Source organism: Rhipicephalus microplus, chromosome 3 (assembly GCF_043290135.1).
Source record: "Rhipicephalus microplus isolate Deutch F79 chromosome 3, USDA_Rmic, whole genome shotgun sequence".
NCBI classification, from domain to species: Eukaryota; Metazoa; Arthropoda; class Arachnida; order Ixodida; family Ixodidae; genus Rhipicephalus; species Rhipicephalus microplus.
The window spans coordinates 203,997,104-204,019,803 of record NC_134702.1 but is presented as its reverse complement, the minus strand read 5'-3'; the positions used below and the strand labels follow the sequence as shown (position 1 = coordinate 204,019,803).

The 22,700-nt window shown below is 46.3% G+C and overlaps 1 protein-coding gene across 1 annotated transcript in view; it reads right to left on the bottom strand.

The window, feature by feature from the left end:
* Positions 1-9,224, bottom strand: part of LOC142803104 (N-alpha-acetyltransferase 25, NatB auxiliary subunit-like) — a 95,248-nt gene extending 86,024 nt beyond the window's left edge. Inside the window, exons 1-4 of the mRNA XM_075888209.1 lie at positions 9,141-9,224; positions 8,685-8,770; positions 4,950-5,088; positions 1,227-1,526 (exon numbers count right to left, since the gene is read on the bottom strand). Coding sequence (XP_075744324.1) covers positions 1,227-1,526; positions 4,950-5,088; positions 8,685-8,770; positions 9,141-9,213 — 598 coding nt within the window. The 5' untranslated portion in view covers positions 9,214-9,224. The remainder of the gene's footprint in view (positions 1-1,226; positions 1,527-4,949; positions 5,089-8,684; positions 8,771-9,140) is intronic.
* Positions 9,225-22,700: the final 13,476 nt, after the last annotated feature.

The window sequence follows — 22,700 nt, the reverse complement described above, 5'->3', positions numbered from 1 at the left end:
TGCTCTTTCGGTGTGTTTTGGCGGGCAAAGCATTCAGGTATACGTAGAGGGGTCAATGCACTATAACTATCGCGAATGAGCATCAGCGGAGAAAAGAATACGTTTCCTGCTTGTCAGGTTTTTTTTTGCGCCTCCTGATGGCCCCACCTATCCAGCCTCTCGTGGTTAGCACGGTATTACCACATTTACGGGAATGCAAAGTCTACAGGTGAACTAAAATTCAACGATACTTGCTTGTTACTTGTTAGGGATAATATCTGACTACTCGCTCTTCCACTTTTGATAGCTTGTGGTCGTGTTGATGCGTAACATTGCTCTTTTTCCGTGCTTCGAACTAGACCACTGCAACTCACGATTCCGGGACACGCTGACCGACAAGCACACGTTTAATCATGGTCTTTTCTTTCGCCATTCTTTTAAAGGTGGTTTTTATCTTGGTAATTTCACGAAATCATTGAAACTGGTGCGATGAAGATCAGATGCGACGAGCCATGGCCGGGCTAGACCATCTGCACGCCCTAGCCCAGCTGTGGATGAGTGAGTGCGTTACTGCACTTCGGCGCCAAGATAAGAACACTCGGATCGTACACGGCATCGCTACTAGGGCATCGTCACTCAGGATGGTATTTGTGGAATGTATCACACCGAACACGTAGCACTAGTGTCGATGCTGCAGGGCAGTCTATTTTTCTTTTTTTCTCCTTAGCTTTTCTACGCTGTTTGGCATCGAATTAAAAGAACTTTCCCGCGACGGATGCCATTCAAATTTGGCCAAGAAGACCTATGCATATCAAGCGATCGAATGATGGGCACATCTCGATCTTGAAATTTGATGTCAGTGCTTTTTTTAAATATAACCAGAGGTGTCCGGCATTTTGGTGCGGTTTGCGCAAGACAATGTGAAAGACTGGCTACACAAAAATATAAAAGGACATGCACGTGGAGATATACTCAGACCTTGATATAGCGAACATGAACATAAAGAAATATCGGCTGTAATGAAGTAAATGAAGAATAGCCTTCCAATGAACAAAGTGTTAGGAATATCCTTCATAACAAATTTTTAGATATAATAAGCTTATTTTCTTCTAAAATGCAAGTTTGTTATAAAAAATTTTGAGTGTAAATACATGCCAGTCAGTACTCATTCGTGTCTAGGAACTTGTTTTTATTCTTGTCAAGGCACAATCTTGACGTGTGCAGGCAGAGGGTGGGGTCAAACGTACCAGCCTCAGCCTCGATGCGCCTTTCCTTGACGAACTTGTCAACCATACGCTGTGCGAGAAGCAGCAGGGTGCTGCGCTCGGCCAGAGAGGTTGAGGGTTGGTCAGCCTCCAGTACGAGGCTCATGACGGCCCAGAAGTAGTACGGGTTCTTGTGACGTAGCCGGTGCAGTGCCAGGGCGGTTCGCCTCTGATCGCGAGGCCGCCCAACCCGCACGTAGCCCATGAACAGGTGCGACAAGAGTTCCTCATTCTGTGGCTCTTTCTGGGTGGCACGCTCGTACGCCTCCACCACCAGGTCGGCTACGAGCATGTGCCAACAAAAATACACATGAAAGAAGTAGATAATCGTTCGGGTTTTATTTTTGAAAACCATAATATGACTGCTAGAGGTACAGAAGTGCAGGGCTTCAGAAATTTCGACCAACTAATGTGTTTTTAAATTTGCACTTACATTCAAGTACGCGGGCTTCTAGAATTTTACCTCAATCGAAATGCCTGAAGCCCTCCACCGTGGCTGTAATTAAATGCCCCGACCTTCAAAGCAGCAGTGCAACACCATAACCACAAGACCTCCAAAACAGAGGGTGTTAAAGAAGCTATGCCTGGCAGGTAGTAATGGAGCACAGTAGAATTTCAGCATCTTAGTGAACAAAAACAAAAATGATATTCACAGTGGTCTGTGTATGTTTATGATGAAAGCAACATTTGTTCTGCTGAATGGTCAATCAGCTAGCAAAAATCAGTCTTCCAGCCAATTATGCAATCAATCATTTGGCCAGCAAAGTGAAGCTAGGTTAAGGAAAAGAACATCTCAATTAGCTGTTTGTCTAGATGGATATCTGATGTCCATTTGTCCAGATGGAAATCCAGATGGATATCTCACAAATAAAGCTTTCAAATTGACAAAATACTCATTCATGTGTCAGATTCAAATCCAGGACCAACCGTCAAACACTAACCCTACCATCTAAGGTAGTGATAAAAATGTCTAGCGGTACTTTGGAGCAGAACAAGACAACCATAGTTTCGAGCAGTAACTTGATGCTCATGCGTAGGTAACCCACCCATGCAATTATAACTGACATAAAACTGCTAACAATAAAACATACCTGCATTTTGCATGTATGTTTTTTGTACGCATTCCTTTGTGAATTTGTCATTGCACCATGCAATGACAAATTCACAAAGGAATGCGTACAAAATGAACACATTTGAGTAACACTGAAGATTTCAAGAATGTATTTTCATTGTGGTTACCGAAAATCAGCAGAGTGAAAAATGAGTTTTAAAACTAATAAATAATTAATGCCCGAAAATCACGATATTATTATGAGAGACACCATAATAAATAGCTCAAGAAATTATGACCACCTGGGGTTTTACAACATGCACCTAAGCCTAAGTACATGGGCCTTGAGCATGTTAGCCTCTATCAAAAATGCGGCCGCCACGTTTGGCATTCACTCCTGCGGCCTGCAGGTCAGCAGTCAAACAACATAACCACTAGAGTACTGTGGCGGGTTGAGCTCAACAACTGTAATGGCGTCCCATGAGCCTAAGAAATGAAATAGGTTGCCCGAACACAGATGGCGCAAGTAAATATCACAGCAAAACTACGATTTCAGTGAAGTAAATCTTCTGGGTTCACATTTAAAAACAGAAAACATTACTTTGAGAATTATGTAAATTGCACACAAACAATTAAAATAATAGGCTCAGAAAGTTGGGACCCGAGTTGATACAGCCCGTGGAGCAAAGTAAGACTAAACACAGCAAATGATCAGTCAAAAAAATTGGCCCCGTATCTCCATTTAATCTGCAAATGTCGTCGAAAGACGATACTAGTCTTGCGTGTGGAGAGAGTGAACAAAACATTTATTTGATGTTCTGCTCAAGAAAATCGGTGAATGGTATTCTGGAGGCGCTGTGTTAGAGTGTCTCGAGCGTGCAGCGGAGACGAACGAGGGCATCAAGTCCGTCCTGGATAGATGGATTGATATGGCTGTACCCATTACATCAGGCGGTGGCTAACGCCACCAAGCCATAATACTTCACACGCCGTAATACTTAATACGTCACACGTGAGACATGAGCGCCATCTGGCAGTTTTTTTCAAAAACAAAGCGCGTGGCTCTGAGACTGGTGTACGCGCCCGCCTCAGAGATCCGTCTCGGTTTAGCAAACCGTTGAAAACACTCGCCTTTCCGTGCAAGCGTTGGATGGTCAGCGCAGCGTGATAAGCGCTACGGTCCTTAAAATTACTTATGTATGCCTTTTCTAGTAAAGAAAGCACATGCAGAATATATACGTGTTGTTATGGTGCCCCGGACATGCGCAATAATTGCATTTTAATCGACAATTGCACAAGTATGAATGCTGAACCTTGAGCAACATAGGTGAGTTCTGTGGATGGGGTCGGCCATTTCAAATACTTGATGCTGTTAAGAGTAGACAGACAAACGTACAGACAGACAGACCAAAATTTTTGCGTCGAAGGTCCCCAAGAAAGATTATCGTCTTTAAAATACCGCTTCACATGCAGATACGTAAAGCCACCAGTTGTATTAGGTGCAATGCAAAGGCAGAGGCATGTGCAGGGAAAGGAGAATGAAGTGCATATGCTATGCTGCTTGTGAGCGAGCCCCGCCTGACATGTTGAGCAAAAGCTTGTTGCCTTGTCACTAACAAACACAGCCTACACATCCGGAAAAGCTTTCCAACGCAAATAGAATGATGAGAAACGCACAAAACAACAGGACGCACAGGATAATGTTGTGTTCCTTTGAGTGTTCTTGATCCTCATTCAGCTAGTGCCCGAAAGCTCTTTCAGTTATGAACCGACACCAACTAGCACCAAACCAAGATTCTGCTAGAAGTCCGGAGAAACCTGACAATATAATAATGCCAATGCTGAGCAGTCACTTTGGACGAATCCCTTGATGCGCATCAAGTCGCTACGTTTGAAAAATAGGGGGAAAAAATACACAGTGATGCAGAGGTAGTTACTAACAACTTGTTACCGGTTATTACAGTAGCCACCTCATTGTGTCACTGTTTTATTTTTTTGCCTCTTGATTATTTTCCCCCATTTCCATAGTAGTGTAATATTGTTCCAGCTCACTCTACAAGCGACCCACTTAAACAATGACTCACAGTACATGGAAACCGCCATTTTACAAGCACCAAATCGAACAGTACTCCAGCAATGACGGGCCACCGCAACTATGTTGAAGAGATTCATTATATCATGCATATGCAATACAAAGGACATGCTTTCAAAAACCAATGATACCAATGGCAAACACTGCACACAATGAAATGGAGTGCTCATTAAGATGGGTCAGCCTACAATATACCACATATTGTTAAAGCAATAAAACAGACTGTAAACAGAAATATTTTGACTAACATGAGAAAAAAAAATTAGTTATACTGACGGAAGCTTGTGAACCTACTATTAGGCTTTTGAACATTGTACTGATGTCTGCACAAACAAAACCATAATCGCCTGTCACACAACACTGCGTTGATAAAGGGGTTCCATTTATGCTTTAAAAGAGCCATTATGCTTTAAGGCCAGCTAAGCATTCACATTGGTCAGCTAATTCGTACACTCCAATGCCACTTTAGGCTCAAACACTGCCATGTGACCACAAATAAATAAAGCCTGCCAGAACCAATACGGGTACCCCAGCCAGAAATGTTCAGCATATAACTACTCACGTCGCTCCAGCTCCCGGTAGCAGAGGGTCATGGCCTGCAAGGTTGCGTCGTCGGTGGGGGCCTCTGCCTGCAGCTCTTTGAGCACAGACAGGGCCTCATCCAACCGTGACAACCGCACAAGGGCAAGTGCTTTCAGGGCCTGCAACACAAAAAAATATGTTTTTCTTTATGTTATGCCTACGCCTCTCACTATAGCATGCTGCTTACTGTTTCCAGAAAAGCCGACTCCACTGTTGTTTAAATGATATAACCTTTTAAACAAGAGGTAGATCCCTAACTTGATTTTTGTTGTTTTAATAAAATCATGATGTTTGTGTAGCGAATATTCAGATGCATCTCTTTTAAGTTTAGACCGACCAGATAATATACACTGCCATTCTTCTGTCTACTTAACAGTTATGTACAAAGTTGTTTGGAGAAGACATACCGCTCACATAAAGCTTTTTTTTTTTTGTGCTGGCCAATACTTGTACCTTTCAGATTCCTTTTTCGATAGCATCATTTTGAAATCTTTTAGTACCCTACACTCTAAAAAAGTAAAAAGGGTGTATTTTTGTCCCACAACAATAATCGTCATCTATATTGCGTTCCATCCTTGCGCTACTGCCCTGCGCCCGGTACAATCCGGTCACGATCAACATGCCCATTATCAGGGTTACATTGCATTCTCGATAGGAAAGTGGCCAGTGCAGAGTTTTCAAGAAAGGAAGCGCACGCAAGCCTGATGACGATTATTGTTGTGGGACAAAAAGACACCCTTTTTACTCGATATTTTTTTAGAGTGTAGTGTCCTGAACTTGTGTTTGTGTTGTATACTTTCTTGTGCTTTGTAACAACTGACATTTGGGATATTAAACCTCCAATATTGCTATTACTATTATTAATAAAATATTATTATTAGAATTAGTAGTAGTAGTATTGTGTGTATTGACCGCTATGATTATGTTCCGACTAGTTCCATGTGCTACATTACTTCAATGCCCATATTTCCGAACATTTGAAATAGCTTTTTAAATAAAGTTTATTTTTGGTAAAGTTCAACAGAACATTTCTAAAATCTCGGAAAGAGCTCAATTCAGCAAATTTTACAACAAATTCTTGCCAGTCGGCAGGTATGCTGTTCCTATATGTATATAAGTGGTAAAGATACCCTAATAGCACCAAATGCTAACATAACATTTATGCCGCATTGAGAAAGTTGCTTCAACATTGTCTGTTACCAGGGTAGCACCCACTCTTTCATGCCAATGCTTTCAACCATGCCTTTTCAACATCTGTTCTTTGAAAGAACTGCTAAATTAACGGGCTTAAAAACACTCCAATAGGCAGCTTTGTTATAGGCACCAATGAATGACAGCAGTGAGGCCAAAGATAAACAGAACGACCACTGCCTGCAAGTACGTTTTTTCAAAACTGCAAAGTCGGGCCCGTTGGTACAAAGCAAGAAGATTAGCACAAGGAACGGTTACCCAAGGGGCAAAATTTGGGAATGGTATTCACTGTACCCAAATCGGGGAAAAACAAAATCCATGCCTGCACCTCTTACTTTAGCATGTTCTAAAACAACACGAGGCGTGTCCAGGTCTTCTCACCTCTGGAGGTCGCTGTGCTAACTACTTTCCATATCACCTGTACATTTTATCCTAACAAAGAAAGAATGCACAGGGCCACCTGCTCATTTCCCTCTGTTCACCTGGTTTTCCCATATTTTTCTCACTTGTAACCCACATAAAGTAAATAAATTCAAAGCTAAGGTGTGCACGCATATCTGCGTGCAAGACAGCTTCACTACACACCTTTGCAGTTACAATTCAAGGAAGCTGGCTTCACAGCAACAAGTAAAGATTATTTTTTAATTTTACTTTTCTACGTTTACTAGTTGAGAACAGAGTTATATGCAAAAAAAAGTGTGGTATTCAGATGTTAACCTGTGTGACACCTTCTCCTCCTGGTGACAACCCAGCAAGCAGACAATACAAGCCACAAGCCACTCTGGCAGGAGCACTCATTTACCAACCGAACATGCCAAATGGCTCAGTGTCTGCATAACTGCTCTACTAAATAATTGATACGAGGAGTCTTTCATACAACGTCTTCAACACATCGGAAAAATTTGCACACAAGAGGGATAGCAGCATCTAGAGGAACTTTCTTAGGTAACTGTTGACTCTGTAACTACTATACAAACCGTGAACATTCTTGGAGCACCCCAAAAACTGATGTGAAGTACTTTTTTCCATTCTCTTTTGATACTCACTCCAAATGCGGAGGAGTACAGGAGGTGGGAGAGACACCACCTGGTTTCAGAAGGCAGTAACGGTCCTCATGAGCCACGAGGAGCAACTTTTAAGAGTACGGCCACCAGCCCAGTGCATTGGTTAAAAGCCACACTGCGATTGTGTTACTGAAGGCTGCCTAATTAGAAGTTCTAATTACCTGCTTCTCTAGCCAATGTACAAGCGTCAATGTCTCTTTTGCAATGCAAGTGGCCTGTGTTTTGGAGAAATGAAATTTGCTTTTAATGTTTGAAGCCTGTCAGCACTTGAACAATGTTCAGCACTGATTGGATAAAAGGCAATGTATGATTATGTTAACGTCTTACAGCCCACAAAAAGCAGGTCGAATAAAACTTACTAATATTTGTCAATTTTTTTTTCACTGTAAGCTGTGGCTACAAACTACAAAACTGTAAACAGTCAACCTCGATAACCGTGTCCCACTCAAAAGGATTCAAGGCAGTTGGCAATGATGCAATAACGAATGCCAAGGACAAAATACCGTTAGCATATTAGACGAGTTTCAAACATTTGCTTGAACAAAAGGCTACTTTTACTGGCCAGAGTAATCGAGGAATCACCAAAATCTTCATTAATTAGGTCAGTTAGGAGAGTTTGTGATTGATCAACATTTTGTGCGGGTAAAGCAGCAAGCGTCCTGTTTTCACACGTTTTTCTTAGACTTAGTACTGCGTGATGCTTCATCCACACTAAATGGCATACACAAAATCTTTCATTAGCTAATTATCAATGCCTTTACTTGAAATACTGACAATAACAAATGCCAGTTGCTGTCCAATAAAAAAGAAGAAAAAGAGGAATATATTGGCTATGATCCAGCTGTCAACCAAAGTTCAATTCCGAACAATCAAGCAGTATCACAATCATTAGTAGTTGCCGAACAGGCGCACGTGGGCGACGGCAGTGGTGCTTTCGCAACACTGCGATCGGCCAACAAGTAGGGAAGCGTAATTTAATTCGCCACTTCGTAACAAAGCAAAACCATACTCGAACGGCAACTACACAACGTTAACCTCGCGAGGATAACTCCCGCCAATCCCCCTGAAACGAAATTACAGCGTCGTGAGCTGTATCGCCATTGAACTTAGCAGGAAATACGGCCGTTCAAATTGTATACAATAACTGTTTCAGGTGTTCTTCGCGAAACACTTAGGCGACAGCAATCTCGATTTCGCAGGCATCAACACAACACGCTCAAAGAACCCTTTTTCATACGCTAGCCTGGGGCAGAACCGAAACGAGCCAAGAAATTCGCCATCCAGCAGCCACCCCCATTCTGCAGCAACGCGATAACCTCGCTTCCTTCTGTAACCCACGCGCGCGTACCAAAACAAGCAACGGCTCAATCAAACGAAGATGTGTCCCGAATCACTCGTGATCACACACCGTTCAAGACGCGGCGGGTCGAGCTAGTAAGAGCGCCCGCTTTTCTTCTCACCTTGGCGCAAGAGAAGTCCTTTTGCTTTTTGAGCAGCTTCTCCGCTTCCTGCAACGCTTTCTTGTGGTTCCCATTGTCCAAGTAATCTGGAGATAAATAGAAAGCATGAAAAACGATGCGTCAAAAGAAACGCCGGGAAACGCCGTACGCCGCAGGGCGGCACACTATAAACAGAAGCGGCAAAACGCACGAACAAACGACGCTCCACCTACTGCTAGCGTCGCCACGCTGGTAATGCGTGGAAACGTGTTGCGATTTGCGATGGCAAATACGCCAATAAGTCAAAGTTCAGTGCGAAGAATCAATCGGAATCACGCCAGCGTTGCGAGCGCTGTGGGAAAGCGCGTTTTTCGTCTTTCCAGCACAGTGAAATTTCGTGAGCCCCGCGAACGCGCGACGGCACGCTTGGAGTGCAAATAGTCGAGTTGAAATGCCGGCATCGAGTACTATTCTTACCGTAGACAGGCCGCAATCGCCTCTCGCTTATGCTGGAGTCTGCGTGCGAACGTGCGGCCAACATGCTCGCCATTACTAGAGGCTCCCCAGTGTTAGCGAAAGCAGAGCGCGGAGGCGCTAGATTTAGCGATTCATCGAGCGTTATGAAATAGTGAATGTCTGGTTTTGCATAGCAAAAAAAAAAGAAATATATGGTTACGTTAGTCAAGAATTTATAACTACATGCGAATCTCAACCTATTACCATATTCTGAGAGAAGGCGTGTAAAAATTGTGAGGCGCCAAATACAAAATATTATGCGAGAGGTTCCCATCGATGCAGTCATCCACGTTGCCCTGAACTTCTTTCTTTAGGTGTTGGCCGGCAAGCCTTCGGCTGATTTTCCATATATATATATATATATATATATATATATATATATATATATATATATATATATATATATATATATATATATATATATATATAATTGTTATGGCGTTTATTAGCAGGCACACAGCGAGTCTACACAATGGCGACAGTAACGGCCAAGCACTGACTCTCAGCGCGAGCGGCGTCCTTTTTTGGGTATACCCACTAGAGAACACTTGAGAGTTTGACCCACTTCAGTGTTCGGCGGCTTCTCTACAATTACCCCGGGGTCGAAGAGGGAGCCGCCTGGCGACCTAACAGCTTGTCACTACGAGCGGGTCATAGTAAGCCTTCAGGCGCTCCACGTTGACTATGTCGCGCCCGCGACGGCGCATGTCCGAAGATTGTTCAATTGGCTCGACAAGATAGTTGACTGGAGATGTGCGCTTGATCACCCGGTAGGGACCTTCATATTTCGGGAGTAGTTTGGAAGAAAGGCCAGCTACAGAGGTCGGGATTGAGAGCCATACAAGGGAACCAGGAAGGAACGTGGGTTCAGAAGTGGCGGAGCCATCACGAATACTCTTCTGCTGCTCTTGCTCATGCGTCGTAAATGTTTTGGCCAGCTCGCGACACTCTTCAGCAAGCCTGGCTGTCTCGGAAATAGGTGTACACTCAGATGGATCCGGTGTGTACGGGAGTATCGTGTCCATGGTGTGCGACGGGTGCCTTCCGTATAGCAAGAAGAAAGGTGAAAAACCGGTCGTGCCCTGAGGGGCGGTGTTGTAGGCGTAGGTGACGAAGGGTAGTATAGTATCCCAATTCGTATGGTTGGCGGCGACGTACACCGAAAGCATGTCGCTGAGGGTGCGGTTAAAGCGTTCGGTCAGACCATTCGTCTGCGGGTGGTAAGCAGTTGTTTTGCGGTGGACAGAATGGCACTCTTTGAGAATGGCTTCGACGACTTCTGACAAGAAGACACGGCCTCGATCGCTGAGAAGCTCCTGAGGTGGACCGTGGCGCAGTATAAATCAATGCAGTAGGAAGGACGCAACATCACGCGCAGTAGCCGCAGGGATAGCGGCGGTTTCGGCGTATCGCGTTAAATGATCTACGGCGACGATGGCCCAGCGGTTACCAGCCGACGTCAGAGGAAGTGGTCCTACAAATCGATACATATGCGCCCAAACGGACGCTCAGGGCGCAAGGTAACGGTTGCAGACTGGCTGGCGACATGTGTGCTGACGGTTTGCGGCGTTGGCAAGCGAGACAGGAGCGAACGAACTGCTGCACGTAGCGGTACATCCCGCGCCAGCAGTAGCGTTGTCGAATGCGACGGTAGGTTTTGAATACCCCAGAGTGCGCGCATTGCGGATCAGAATGGAAGGATTCACAGACCTCTGACCGCAGACTGCGGGGTATCACGAGTAACCACTGCCGGCCATCGGCGTCGTAATTGCGTCGGTGTAGAAGGCCATCACGGATGGCGAAATGGCGAGCTTGACGACGCAAGGCACGCGCGGGGATCAGAGAGCAAGTCGATGAGCGGGCCGATCAAATTATCCTTTCGCTGTTCGGTAGCGATGATGTCAACATCAATGGCAGAAACAGCAGCCGAGGATACTGAGCAGAGCACATCACCTTCAGGCAGAGGGGAGCGCGAGAGGGCATCGGCGTCAGCATGCTGGCGTCCGTTGCGGTACAGCACGCGGATGTCGTGGTCTTGTAAGCGAAGAGCCCAACGGGCGAGACGGCCTGAGGGATCCTTCAATAATGAAAGCCAGCATAGTGCATGATGGTCGGTGACGACATCGAATGGGCGACCATACAAATAAGGTCGAAACTTAGTAAGGGCCCAGACGATCACCAGGCACTCTTTCTCCGTGACGGTGTAGTTTGTCTCGGCTCTCGTGAGCGTACGGCTTGCATATGCTACGACATATTCAGGGAATCCGGGTTTGCGCTGCGCCAGGACAGCGCCGAGGCCTACATCACTGGCGTCTGTGTGCACCTCCGTCGGGGCCGTAGGGTCGTAGTGGCGTAGAATGGGAGGAGACGTCAGCAAATGGTGGAGCTTCGCGAACGCGTCGTCGCACTCAGACGACCACGAATTGAGGGGCCCGTTACTTCCAAGAAGCTTCGTCAGCGGTGATATAATCGTAGCAAAGTTTCGTATGAAGCGTCGGAAGTATGAGCACAGGCCCACGAAACTACGCAGTTCTTTGACGGACGCAAGTTTGGGGAATTCAGCCACGGCCCGAAGCTTGGCTGGGTCAGGAAAAATGCCATCCTTAGACACGCCGTACCCTAGGATGGTGAGTTGCCGTGCTGCAAAGCGGCACTTCTTCAGATTTAGTTGCAAGCCGGCATTGCTCACACGTGTGAAAACTTCTTTCAGACGTTGGAGATGCGTGGAGAAATCTGGGGCGAACACAACAACGTCATCGAGGTAACACAAGCATGTGTGCTATTTCAAGTTGCGCAGAACGGTGTCCATCATGCGCTCAAAGGTCGCAGGTGCATTACATAGACCAAACGGCATGACGTTGAATTCGTACAAGCTGTCGGGTGTGATGAACCATAGCCTCCTCTATAACTTGTGCCCGAGCGGTCGGTCCCTCAGCGCCGTCCCCCGAGCTATTATGGGATGCGAGCGCTCCTGGCGGAGCGCCGAGGCGCAAAACGAGAGAATGGATGGCAGCTATGGAGAAAAAACCGGCTTTGAGTAACTACCGAAAGGGCAAAAATGAAATAAGGAGGGAGGCATTTTACGATAATTCAAGGGGAAGCGCTTTACTGTTTGAAGCGAGATCGGGTTGCCTTAGAACGCGTAGTTATAAAGCAAGATTCAGTAAAGAAGAAGAACAATGCACATGCTGCGGGAAAGATAAGGAAACGGCGGAGCATGTTCTGATTGAATGTGGAGATATCCACCCAGGTGTACTCCTGTATCCGTCAACTGAGCTCGTAATGGTTCTAAATTCTCTAAAGAATTACGCGGAAGTTTTCCTCGCAAGAGCGAGAAAGATGAATCAGCCACTGAATGCTGCCGTTGACAACGCCGCGCAAATACTACAGAAACGTGACAAACTCAAGTGCTCGACCCCGGGACATCATAAAAAACTTTTGGAGGTTGTGCTCGTGAAGTTTCTCCGCCCACTTTTTCTGAACTTCGCGACGAGTGTGACTGACAAACACGACTTGGCAAAAGATTTTCATGTCAAACCATTGTCTCGAAAAGTGCTCAAGCTTTGAGCGCGAAATCAAATAACAAAGCTCACATTGCATTCTGCATACAGTGCTTGTGTTAAAAATTTGGTGTGTGCGCACTTCTTAACGTATACGCATAATCCAATGCAATGTAGACGGTTTCTAGACCGTCATAAACGCAAGCGTGCATAGGCCGCGTCGTCTGCTGTTATTATGGGATCGGTGCGGCATCTGGCGGCGAGCGCCAAAACTATAAGGGACGGATGGCGCGTATGTATTTAGCGCTAATGCGCGGGCACAAAAAAATATAGGAGGCTATGGATGAACGCAGTCTTCGGTCGAGCGTCATCAGCCATGGCCGAGCGCAGATCGAGAGAAGCAAAAAAATTCGGCTCCGTGAAGGCTGTCAATTGCGTCATCGATGCGCGGCAGTGGGTAAACATCCTTGCGAGTGATCTTATTGAGCCGTCTGTAGTCCACACAGAACCGCACAAAACCATCTTTCTTCGCGACAAGAACAACAGGAGACGCCCATGGACTGTCCGAGGGCCGAATAACGTCGCGTCTGAGCATATCATCAACCTGCTCGTTAATTTCCCGACGTTCAGCAGACGACACGCGGTAGGGACGTTGCCGTAATGGTGGATGGGCACCAGTGTCGATACGATGTGTAACAGCGGACGCGCGACCGAGAGAACTTCGCCCGACATCGAAAGAAGAATGATATTCTCGCAGCAGGTCCAGAAGCTGGGAACGCTGTACCGACGTAAGATTGTCATCAATGTAAGGGCCAAATACATCAGGAGATGATGAATCATAAGTGGAAACAGCGCTGACGGTACACGAACTGGGACAACGCGAGTCATCAGGTACGTCCAGGACTTGTGCGTTATCCACTGGTTCCACTGTGCCGAGACATTCCCCTCGAACCAAGGTAACAGTGTACGGGGATGGGTTGGTCACAAAAATAGCGGCGTTGCTCTGGGTGATTTGCACGGTCGCGAAAGGTACTAGCAACCCTTTTCTTCGGCAAGCACGGTTGGATGGCGAAACGAGTGGAATTGTGTCGGAGAGTTTAGCGCAGTAGACAGATACACCCATTGCCGAGCTTGGAGGCACTATGGTATCGTCTTTCACGAGAATCTTACTCAGTTTCGAGGGACTGTCTTCCGGCGTCAAATGTGAGAAGGGTGAGAGTTCAATTTCGGCAGCGGCACAATGGATGACGGCGTCGTTGCGGGAGAGAAAATCCCACCCCAGAATGACGTCATGAGAGCATGCAGGAATGATGATGAATTGGCCGACATACAGAACGTCCTGAACGACAACGCGAGCTGTGCACTCTGCTGAAGGATGGATACGATGTGAACCGGCAGTACGAAGGGACAACCCAGAAATTGGCGTCGTCACTTTTCGAAGCAAGCGGCAAAAGTTTTCGTCCATAACGGATACTGCAGCTCCAGTGTCAATAAGAGCAGATGCATGAACACCGTCCACAAGCACGTCTATGACATTAGATGGGCGGCTCTGAGGGCTTTCACATCGCAATAGCATCGCAGTCCTTGCCTCGGGGACTGCGACGACTAGTTTTCCCGCTCATGAGTAGCCGAACTTGGCCTCATGGGGGACAGGGAACGACTTCGTGGAGACGGCGACCTTCGAGGAGATGGACCTGGGTGAGACGGTGGTGGCATAGACGGCGGTTCGTCGTGATAGGGACGGCTGAGGTGGCAAGCAATAGGCGAAGAAATCGGAGCTGGCTGTACACGATGGCAATAACGGGCTACGTGACCGGCGTAACCGCAGGCAAAGCAGATGGGCCGGTTGTCGGGTGTGCGCCATCGGTTCGCTGGGGTAGGTCTTGTCCATGACGCAAGAGCCGATGGACGGAACGGTGGCTGGAAAGGCTGCAGGGGGTGCTGGAGCTGAGTCTGAGAGGTCACGTCAACATACGTAGCCGGCATAGCCGCTGCAAAGAATGCAGGTCGTGCGGCAGCTTCGGCGTAAGTCAGTCGGGCGGGCGGTTGAACGACTGGAGGCGGCCTGGTGACCACTTGGGCGCAACTTGGGGGTGCAGGGGCCGGAAGCTGTTGTGGTTGGTACGCAGGCATGACCTCCACTATTTCCTGCTCAATCGCTCGGCGGATGGGTGGAAGAATGGTTGTGGCCGATTGTTGAGCAGCCGGTGGGTGGGCAAAGGGCAGGAGAGAGAACTGCCGCGCGATTTCCTCACGTATGAAGGACTTGAGGTCTGCCAGCAGTGCCACCTGATCACAGCTCGCCTCCAAGCCTGCAAGTCCTGCATCTCGTGGTGTGGAGCGACGGGTCATCGAACGCTGCCGGCGGAGCTCCTCGTAGCTCTGGCATAGCGTGATGACCTCAGCTACTGTGCCTGGGTTTTTGGCAAGCAGCATCGTGAAGGCATCATCGTCAATGCCCTTCATGACGTTCCGGATCTTGTCTGATTCGGACATGCTGTCGTTGGATTTCTTGCACAAGTCCAGGACATCTTCTATGTAACTGGTGAATGATTCACCGGCCTGCTGAGCACGTTCGCGTAAGCGCTGCCCGGCTTGCAGCTTACGAACGGCAGGGCGGCCAAAAACGTTGGTAATAGCGGTCCTGAAATTGGACCAGGTTGCGAAATCGGACGCGTGGTTGTTGTACCACAAGCTTGCAACGCCCGCAAGGTAGAACACCAAGTTGGTCAACTTGCCGTCCTCGTCCCATTTGTTGGGGACGCTCACGCGCTTGTAAAATAGCGAGCCAGTCCTCCACGTCGGTGCCATCGGCGCCCGTGAAGATGAGTGGATCTCGGATCCTGGGGACACCGGGACAAGGGGGTGGCATGGGAGGAGGCGTTTGCTGAGAGGCGTCGTAGGACATAGTAGATTGCAGGGTACGTGAACGCAGTTCCCAGGGCATCAAAGGGGATCCTAGCACTCTCCACCAATTTGTTATGGCGTTTATTAGCAGGCACACAGCGAGTAGACACAATGGCGACAGTAACGGCCAAGCACGGACTCTCAGCGCGAGTGGCGCCCTTTTTGGGTAGACCCACTAGAGAACACTTGAGAGTTTGACCCACTTCAGTGTTCGGCGGCTTCTCTACAATATATATATATATATATATATATATACATATATATATATATATATATATATATATATATATATATATATATATATATATATATATATATATATATATATATATATATATATATATATATATATATATATGGAAGAAACAAGTGTACACTTAAGGGCTCGTTTTTCGTGTTTACACAATAATATTGAGATTTAACAGACAATAATGCCAAGAAAAGTACCGGGGAAGTTATTAGGCCAATTGTAATGTGAATGAGAAGAAAGAAAAGTGGGTGAAAAGATAACTTGCCGTGGGCAGGATCCGAACCTGCGACCTTCGAATAACGTGTTCGATGCTCTACCACTGAGCTACCACGACAGCTATCCCCCCCAGCCACTGTATTGGCTATCTATGTCAATTTAAACGTAGGAGTGTCAGTCAGCGCCACTAGTAGTCATGGCGGCGAGTGTGGCACACTCTTTATGAGCCTGTTAGGTGTCACGTAGTACGTGAACGGTTAGGCGTCACGTAGCACGGATCCTGCCCACGGCCAGTTATCTTTTCACCCACTTTTATTTCTTTTCATTTACATTACAATTGGCCTATTAACTTCCCTTGTACTTTCCTTGGCATTATTGCCTGCTAAATCTCAATATTATATATATATATATATATATATATTGTTGATGCTGGGTCCGGGAAAGATTATCCGTATAGGGAAGAAGACGCACGTACGAAGTGATTTTATTGAAGTTTCGGCCATGGGTCCAGCCTTCATCCGAATGATGAAGTCCGGACCCACGGCCGAAACGTCAATACAATCACTTCGTATGTGCGTCTTCTTGATTGATATGTGGGGTTTAACGTCCCAAAAGCACTAGATGATTATGAGAGACGCTGTAGTGGAGGGCTCCGGAAATTTAGACCACCTGGGGTTCTTTAACGTGCACCCAATTCTGAGCACACGGGCCTACAACATTTGTGCCTCCATCGGAAACGCAGCCGCCGCAGCGCCGGGATTCGAACCCGCGCGCTGCGGGTCAGCAGCCGAGTACCTGCATATAGCGTAATACATGCATATAGCTGTATGGAAGGTAACTTGAAGCTTTAAATGCTCGCTGACACGACGTTGTCCATGAGTTTTAAGTTTATGGACGAAGCACTTGCGGTCTGTGGCTGCACGTATCAAACATTGGAACAAGTAGGACGTCTGAATGCCCTTTGAATTCCAGGTTTTCTGGTGTTGTCTTACAAGGCAAGACTGACGGCGTGCATGCATATTTTTTGTGGCGAATGAATATCGAATTCAGTGCAACTTTATCGAGGAATTTGCAAACGTAGAGAAGAATTCTATGCCGTGATTATCCGTGTTACATGTTTCCGGAAAACAGTGCGCTGCGTTCTGCCTGGGAATGTGCTGTTCGAAGAAATAGTTGTAGGACCACGGACGGTGACCACCTCTGTTCTGTTCACTTCGAAGAATGCTGCTTCGACAGAACGGGGAGACAACCAGACTGTGGCCTGGCAGTGCACCTTCGATTTTTTCTGCTTTCCGAGCACATCTGCAAAAACCTGTTAGTTTCTACCTCCTTCACGTAGCTTCAATAGGATCTAGTGACTAAAATAAGCAATTGCGTCTAAAACAAGACGAGACACCTTTGAAATCCGTTCTATTTTGCCGACAAAACGGAAACCAAAACGCTGATAGACGAAGTTGCCAAAATGATCGAGTGAGTGGTGTTATATCAAACATCGAGCTACCTCATTTCTAGGCTCGGGAGGCTGCACTTGCCATGACAGCCCACGTCGCCAACGGAAGTTGATAAACATTGTGCATAATGAATGCACCTGCAATCATTCTTACAAATGTTTCATTTGGGGTACGTCTCCTGGAGTTTTGTCTGTTGCACGCGACATTGGTGCTTTGGTTTTGGTTCCGCCTGTAAATTGGTTAGCAGGTTAGAATTCGATAACTGTAGAAAAATTACTGGTGACTCCCAGTTTACTTAAGTACCTCTCTTTTCTAACTTTAACTTTAATTATTTCAATTTCCTTACATATATTATCTGGTAATCTGCCGACACACACACAAGCACATTCATGAAAGAGGCGAGGAAATGTCGCGTTTCCCTTCATCTTGAGTATCTGCAGGCACATTTCTTAGAACACCCAGTATATACTACAACCCTTTTGTACCGAAATAATGCACCAGCAAGCTCGATATGCAAATCATGCCACGACAACAGGTTAATCTGAAAGCGGAAGAAGTGAATGGAAGAAGCCCGTAGCTTCATTTTGCTCTCTTAATTCAGTTATTATATTGAGTTCAGGAACTTTTTACAGTGTGTGCGGTGGGTGGACTGTCTCCAGAGTGGCAGCTAAACATCGGTGAGTCAGAGTTTCACTACGCATCGTGATCAGAGTTGCCCCTTAGCGGGCCCGTGCCTCATACCTGGCAAAGCCCGGGTATGGGGGACAACGAGATGCCGCTAGCGCCAAGAGGTGCACCACTTATCCATCCCGCTCGACTTCAAGTTGCTGTAGGCTCAGCAACAATATCGACGTCCCATACAGAGAGCAGCGAGGCCTCGCAGTGCAAGAAGAGGCGTACAGAGGAGGAAGAGGTTGACAACGATGATGCTACATCGGCGTACTCCCTTAATGACATGACACAGATGGATACAGAAGCACCCAAGGAAGACGAGGGAGCTTACACGGTGGTCACCCATCACAAGAACAGAGCTACGGGGATACCGGTGGTATTCAGACCAATCGCTGCCGAGGACTCCTTCTGGAAGGTGAATCCCAATCGCATAGCGTCTGAGATAATCTCTGCTATCAATGAGAAAGTGACATCATCAAGAATCAACAGAGACGGAAGTTTTTGTGTTGGAGTACGGTCTTTGTACTCGGCAAACAAGTTACTGCTGATCAAGAGTCTGGCTGGATTGCCTGTACAAGTGATGATACCTCAGTCTTACATGAAGACCCTAGCAAAGATAAGAGATGTTCCACTCGAATACAGTGATTATGACCTACTGGATTATCTTAAAGATGCTGGAGTAATCTCGGTCACACGACAAAAGAGATGGGTAAGAAATGAAGATGGAAGTGTCACAATGCAGCCCATACGAAATGTAATACTCCAGTTTAGACATGACATGCCATTGCCAAAAAGAGTTGCTCTCGGCTTTACGGTTCACACTGTCGAGGAATACGTTGAGCCGGCGGTAAGGTGTTACAACTGCCAGAGATATGGGCATAAGGCTAAGACTTGTAGGGGAACCAAGAGATGCAAGGTATGTGCGGGCGCACATGATTACAAAGAATGCACCTCGAAGCGTCAACCTAAGTGTGCAAACTGTGCTGGACCACATCCGGCGTCGTTCTCAGGCTGCTCTCGAAACCGTTTGGCATCAGCGGCACAAAGAGAGAGAATTGTAAAAGGGTACCATAAGATACAAAAAGGTCCAGCACCCAATGCGGATATAGTCGAAGATGTTCCTGTGGCACAAAGAAGTGCAAAACAGTGGCGCCACGACTCTTACTCGGAAGTATTGAAGTGCTCACCACCAAAACATCGCGTTGGAAAAGAAGTCCGGGCCCAGGAACATGCTGAAGTGGAACTTTCGACCAGGCCAGACACAGCCAAGGAGCCACTGACTACCAAAGAGAAGGGTCACAGCAGCTTGCTGAGTAAAACTTCTTCGAGAAATGCGATCTCGGCGGAGACAGCCGGAAGCGAGCAAGTCATTTTGCCAATAATCTTTGCGGCTCTCAAAGCAATTCTACGATCCCTGCCACAAGCAGGTTCTTTACCAGAAGTGAAATTGCTGCTAGATGTTGAGCATCTTCTCTTGTCGTAATCATGGCTACCGGACTATCTAACTGGTACAAAAGAAGTGCAATATTCCAGTGGAACTGCAACGGTTTGCAGAATAAGAGTGGAGATTTTCGGAAATTCGTCGCTCAGCACGGGTTTCCGATTTTATGTATTTCCGAAACAAGAGTATCCACTAACTTTCGCTTGTCCAATTATGTGGTGTACCAAGCAGACCATCCTGCTGCAAAAAGCAGAGTAATGTTGTGTGTGAGACGCGATATTCCGTCGACACTTGTGGCTACTTCAAAAACAGATGCGCCGGAATTTGTTAGATGCAAAGTGAAGTTTGGTAACGTTACTGTAACTGTAGTTAGTGTTTACGTGCACCCTCAAGCAAACGTTTCATACGCAGAGTTGGCTGCAGTGTGTAGATCTGACCATGATCCCATAATTATATGTGGTGATTTTAACGCGCACCATGAATTGTGGGGTAGTGAGCGTTGTAGTGTAAGGGGATCTGCTATAGTAAAAATATGCGAAGATTATGGTTACACTACACTAAATGATGGTTCTCCAACGTTTCTACGGGGGCATAACTACTGCAGCGTACTAGACATTACTGTGTGCTCCTCTGAATTAGCGGCTGGAGCAGACTGGACTGCAGACGCTGACACAAGAGGAAGTGACCACTTGCCAGTATTCATATATCACCCAAAGTTGAAGAAAACAAGAAATAACCGCACAACAAGAATTACAAACTGGGCAATCTTTCGAGAACTACAGAGACAAAATCTTGAACCCTGTTCTGACGCAGAAGCGTATGCATCTAAGATAAAAAATTTTCTAACAAAAGCAACTCGTACAGTACCCATTCCAGATGGGTATTCGGGTGTTGACGCTGAGTATGAGAGGCTTCGGGCAATACGACGCCGATATGAAAGAAGATATCGCAGGTCAGGTAATTTAGAAGATTTCAAGGTTGCACAGAAAGTACACACTACAATGCGTAACCAACTGCAGAAGCTTTCAACCAAAAGGTGGCAAGATTTATGTGCCTCACTTTCCCCATTTACCTCGGCGACTCAACTGCGGAACATGGTACGCGCCCTCCGACAGCCAGTAGTCCACTCGAGACCACTACAGGCTCTAGCGCTGTCTCGAGGAGTTAGCGAACGGGTGATTGCCGAAGAATTTTGCGATCTTATACTGGAAAATGGAGAGACCGCCCAAACGAGCGAATATAAATCCTCAGCAGAATCAGCTTCGGCGGTTGTAACAAAGTCCTCTGCGATCAGTTCATCAGATATGGATGACAGCTTCACACCAGAGGAGCTCCAATATGTGTTGTCTTCAGTAAAACGAACAAGTTCACCAGGAACAGATGGAGTTACATACGCTGTTCTTGCTAATTTGTGCAAAAAAGGAAAATTACACCTGTTGGACATCTATAATAAAATTTGGCAAGAAGAAAAAGTTCCGGAAAGTTGGAAGATATCAAAAGTAGTACCGTTGCTAAAGCCAGGGAAGAGCCCTATGCAGTTGGACTCGTTTAGGCCGGTTAGTTTGACAAGTTGTTTTTCAAAAGTGATGGAAAAAATGATCAATGAACGAATTTTATGGTGGCAAGACATGAAAAAACTACTACCAGAAAGCATAGCCGGCTTCAGAAGAGGTAGATGCACAATGGACTGCATTCTGGATTTGGTCACAGATGTGGAAAACCATCGAACGCAAGGAAACATCACTGTCGCTGTATTCCTTGATGTCCACCGAGCATACGACACAGTGAGTCACGTTCACGTTCTGGAAGGCCTGGCGTTACAGGGATTCAAGGGCAAGATACTGCGTTGGATCGCTGACTTCCTGAAGCACCGGAAAATTTTTGTAGTTACGCAGGAGGGCCCAACGTCAGAACATGTCGTCAACCAAGGAGTGCCACAGGGCAGCGTACTAAGCCCTACTCTCTTTAATGCAGTCATGGCGCAGCTCCCGTATAATCTTCCACCCAACATCAGATGTTCAGTATATGCTGATGATATAAGTATATGGACGTCTGGTCCATCGTTTTTTGGATATACAACAAACTCTACAAGAAGAATTGGATAATGTAGACCATTTTCTAAAACAAAGAGGTATGGCACTTAGTCTGGCCAAAACAGCCATACTTCCGTTTACATTAAAAAGACCTGGAAATTTCCAGATTATTCTGCAAAATCAGCCTATTAAAATGGTTAAAACTCATAAATTCTTGGGAGTAATTTTAGACCGGAGACTAACATGGCCGCCTCATGTCCAGTCCCTGGAACAAAAAGTGAATAAGGCCATTCGAATCCTCCGGCATCTCTGCGGGGCCAAATGGGGTGGTACTACAGAGTCGTTATTAGCCCTACATGTTGCCTGGATACGCCCCATCGTAACTTACTCACTGCCCCTGCTGCACGGACTCCCAGCCTCCACCGAAAGGAGACTTCACTTGTTATTGGCAAGGAGCTTGAGGGTATGTCTGGGTTTACCACGGTCAACTTCCAGTGATTTAGTGTATGCGGAGGCTCGAGAGCCACCTTTGGCAGTACTGCGAACTAAAGAAACATCTCGAAATTTATTTAGAATTTTCACGCAACATGAAAGTCATTTTTTATCTGGTGCACTAACACAAAGAACGGCAACGAGACTACAGGATACTATATCATCATTTCAAGCAGTAGTACCAGAATTTAAACAATGGAAACCTTCAAAACCACCTTGGACGCTGCCACTTCTCAACGTTATCCGTGAAATAGACGGCATAGAGAAGAAAGCAGCCATGGCACCTCTAGTAGCGGCACATTTGGTTCTTCATCAGCTTCATGTAATGCATAATGAAAAAACGAAGGTATATACAGATGGATCATGCACAGATGAAGCGTCAGCCTGTGCGGTCTTTATACCCGAAATTCAGGAAAAGAAGATGTACAAATTATCGCACAAATCTTCATCGACGACAGCAGAATTGGTGGCTATCTTTGAAGCAGTTAAGCTTATCTGCGAGAATCCAGATCCACGAAAATGGGTGATATGCACTGATAGCAAACCTGCTCTTCAGCTA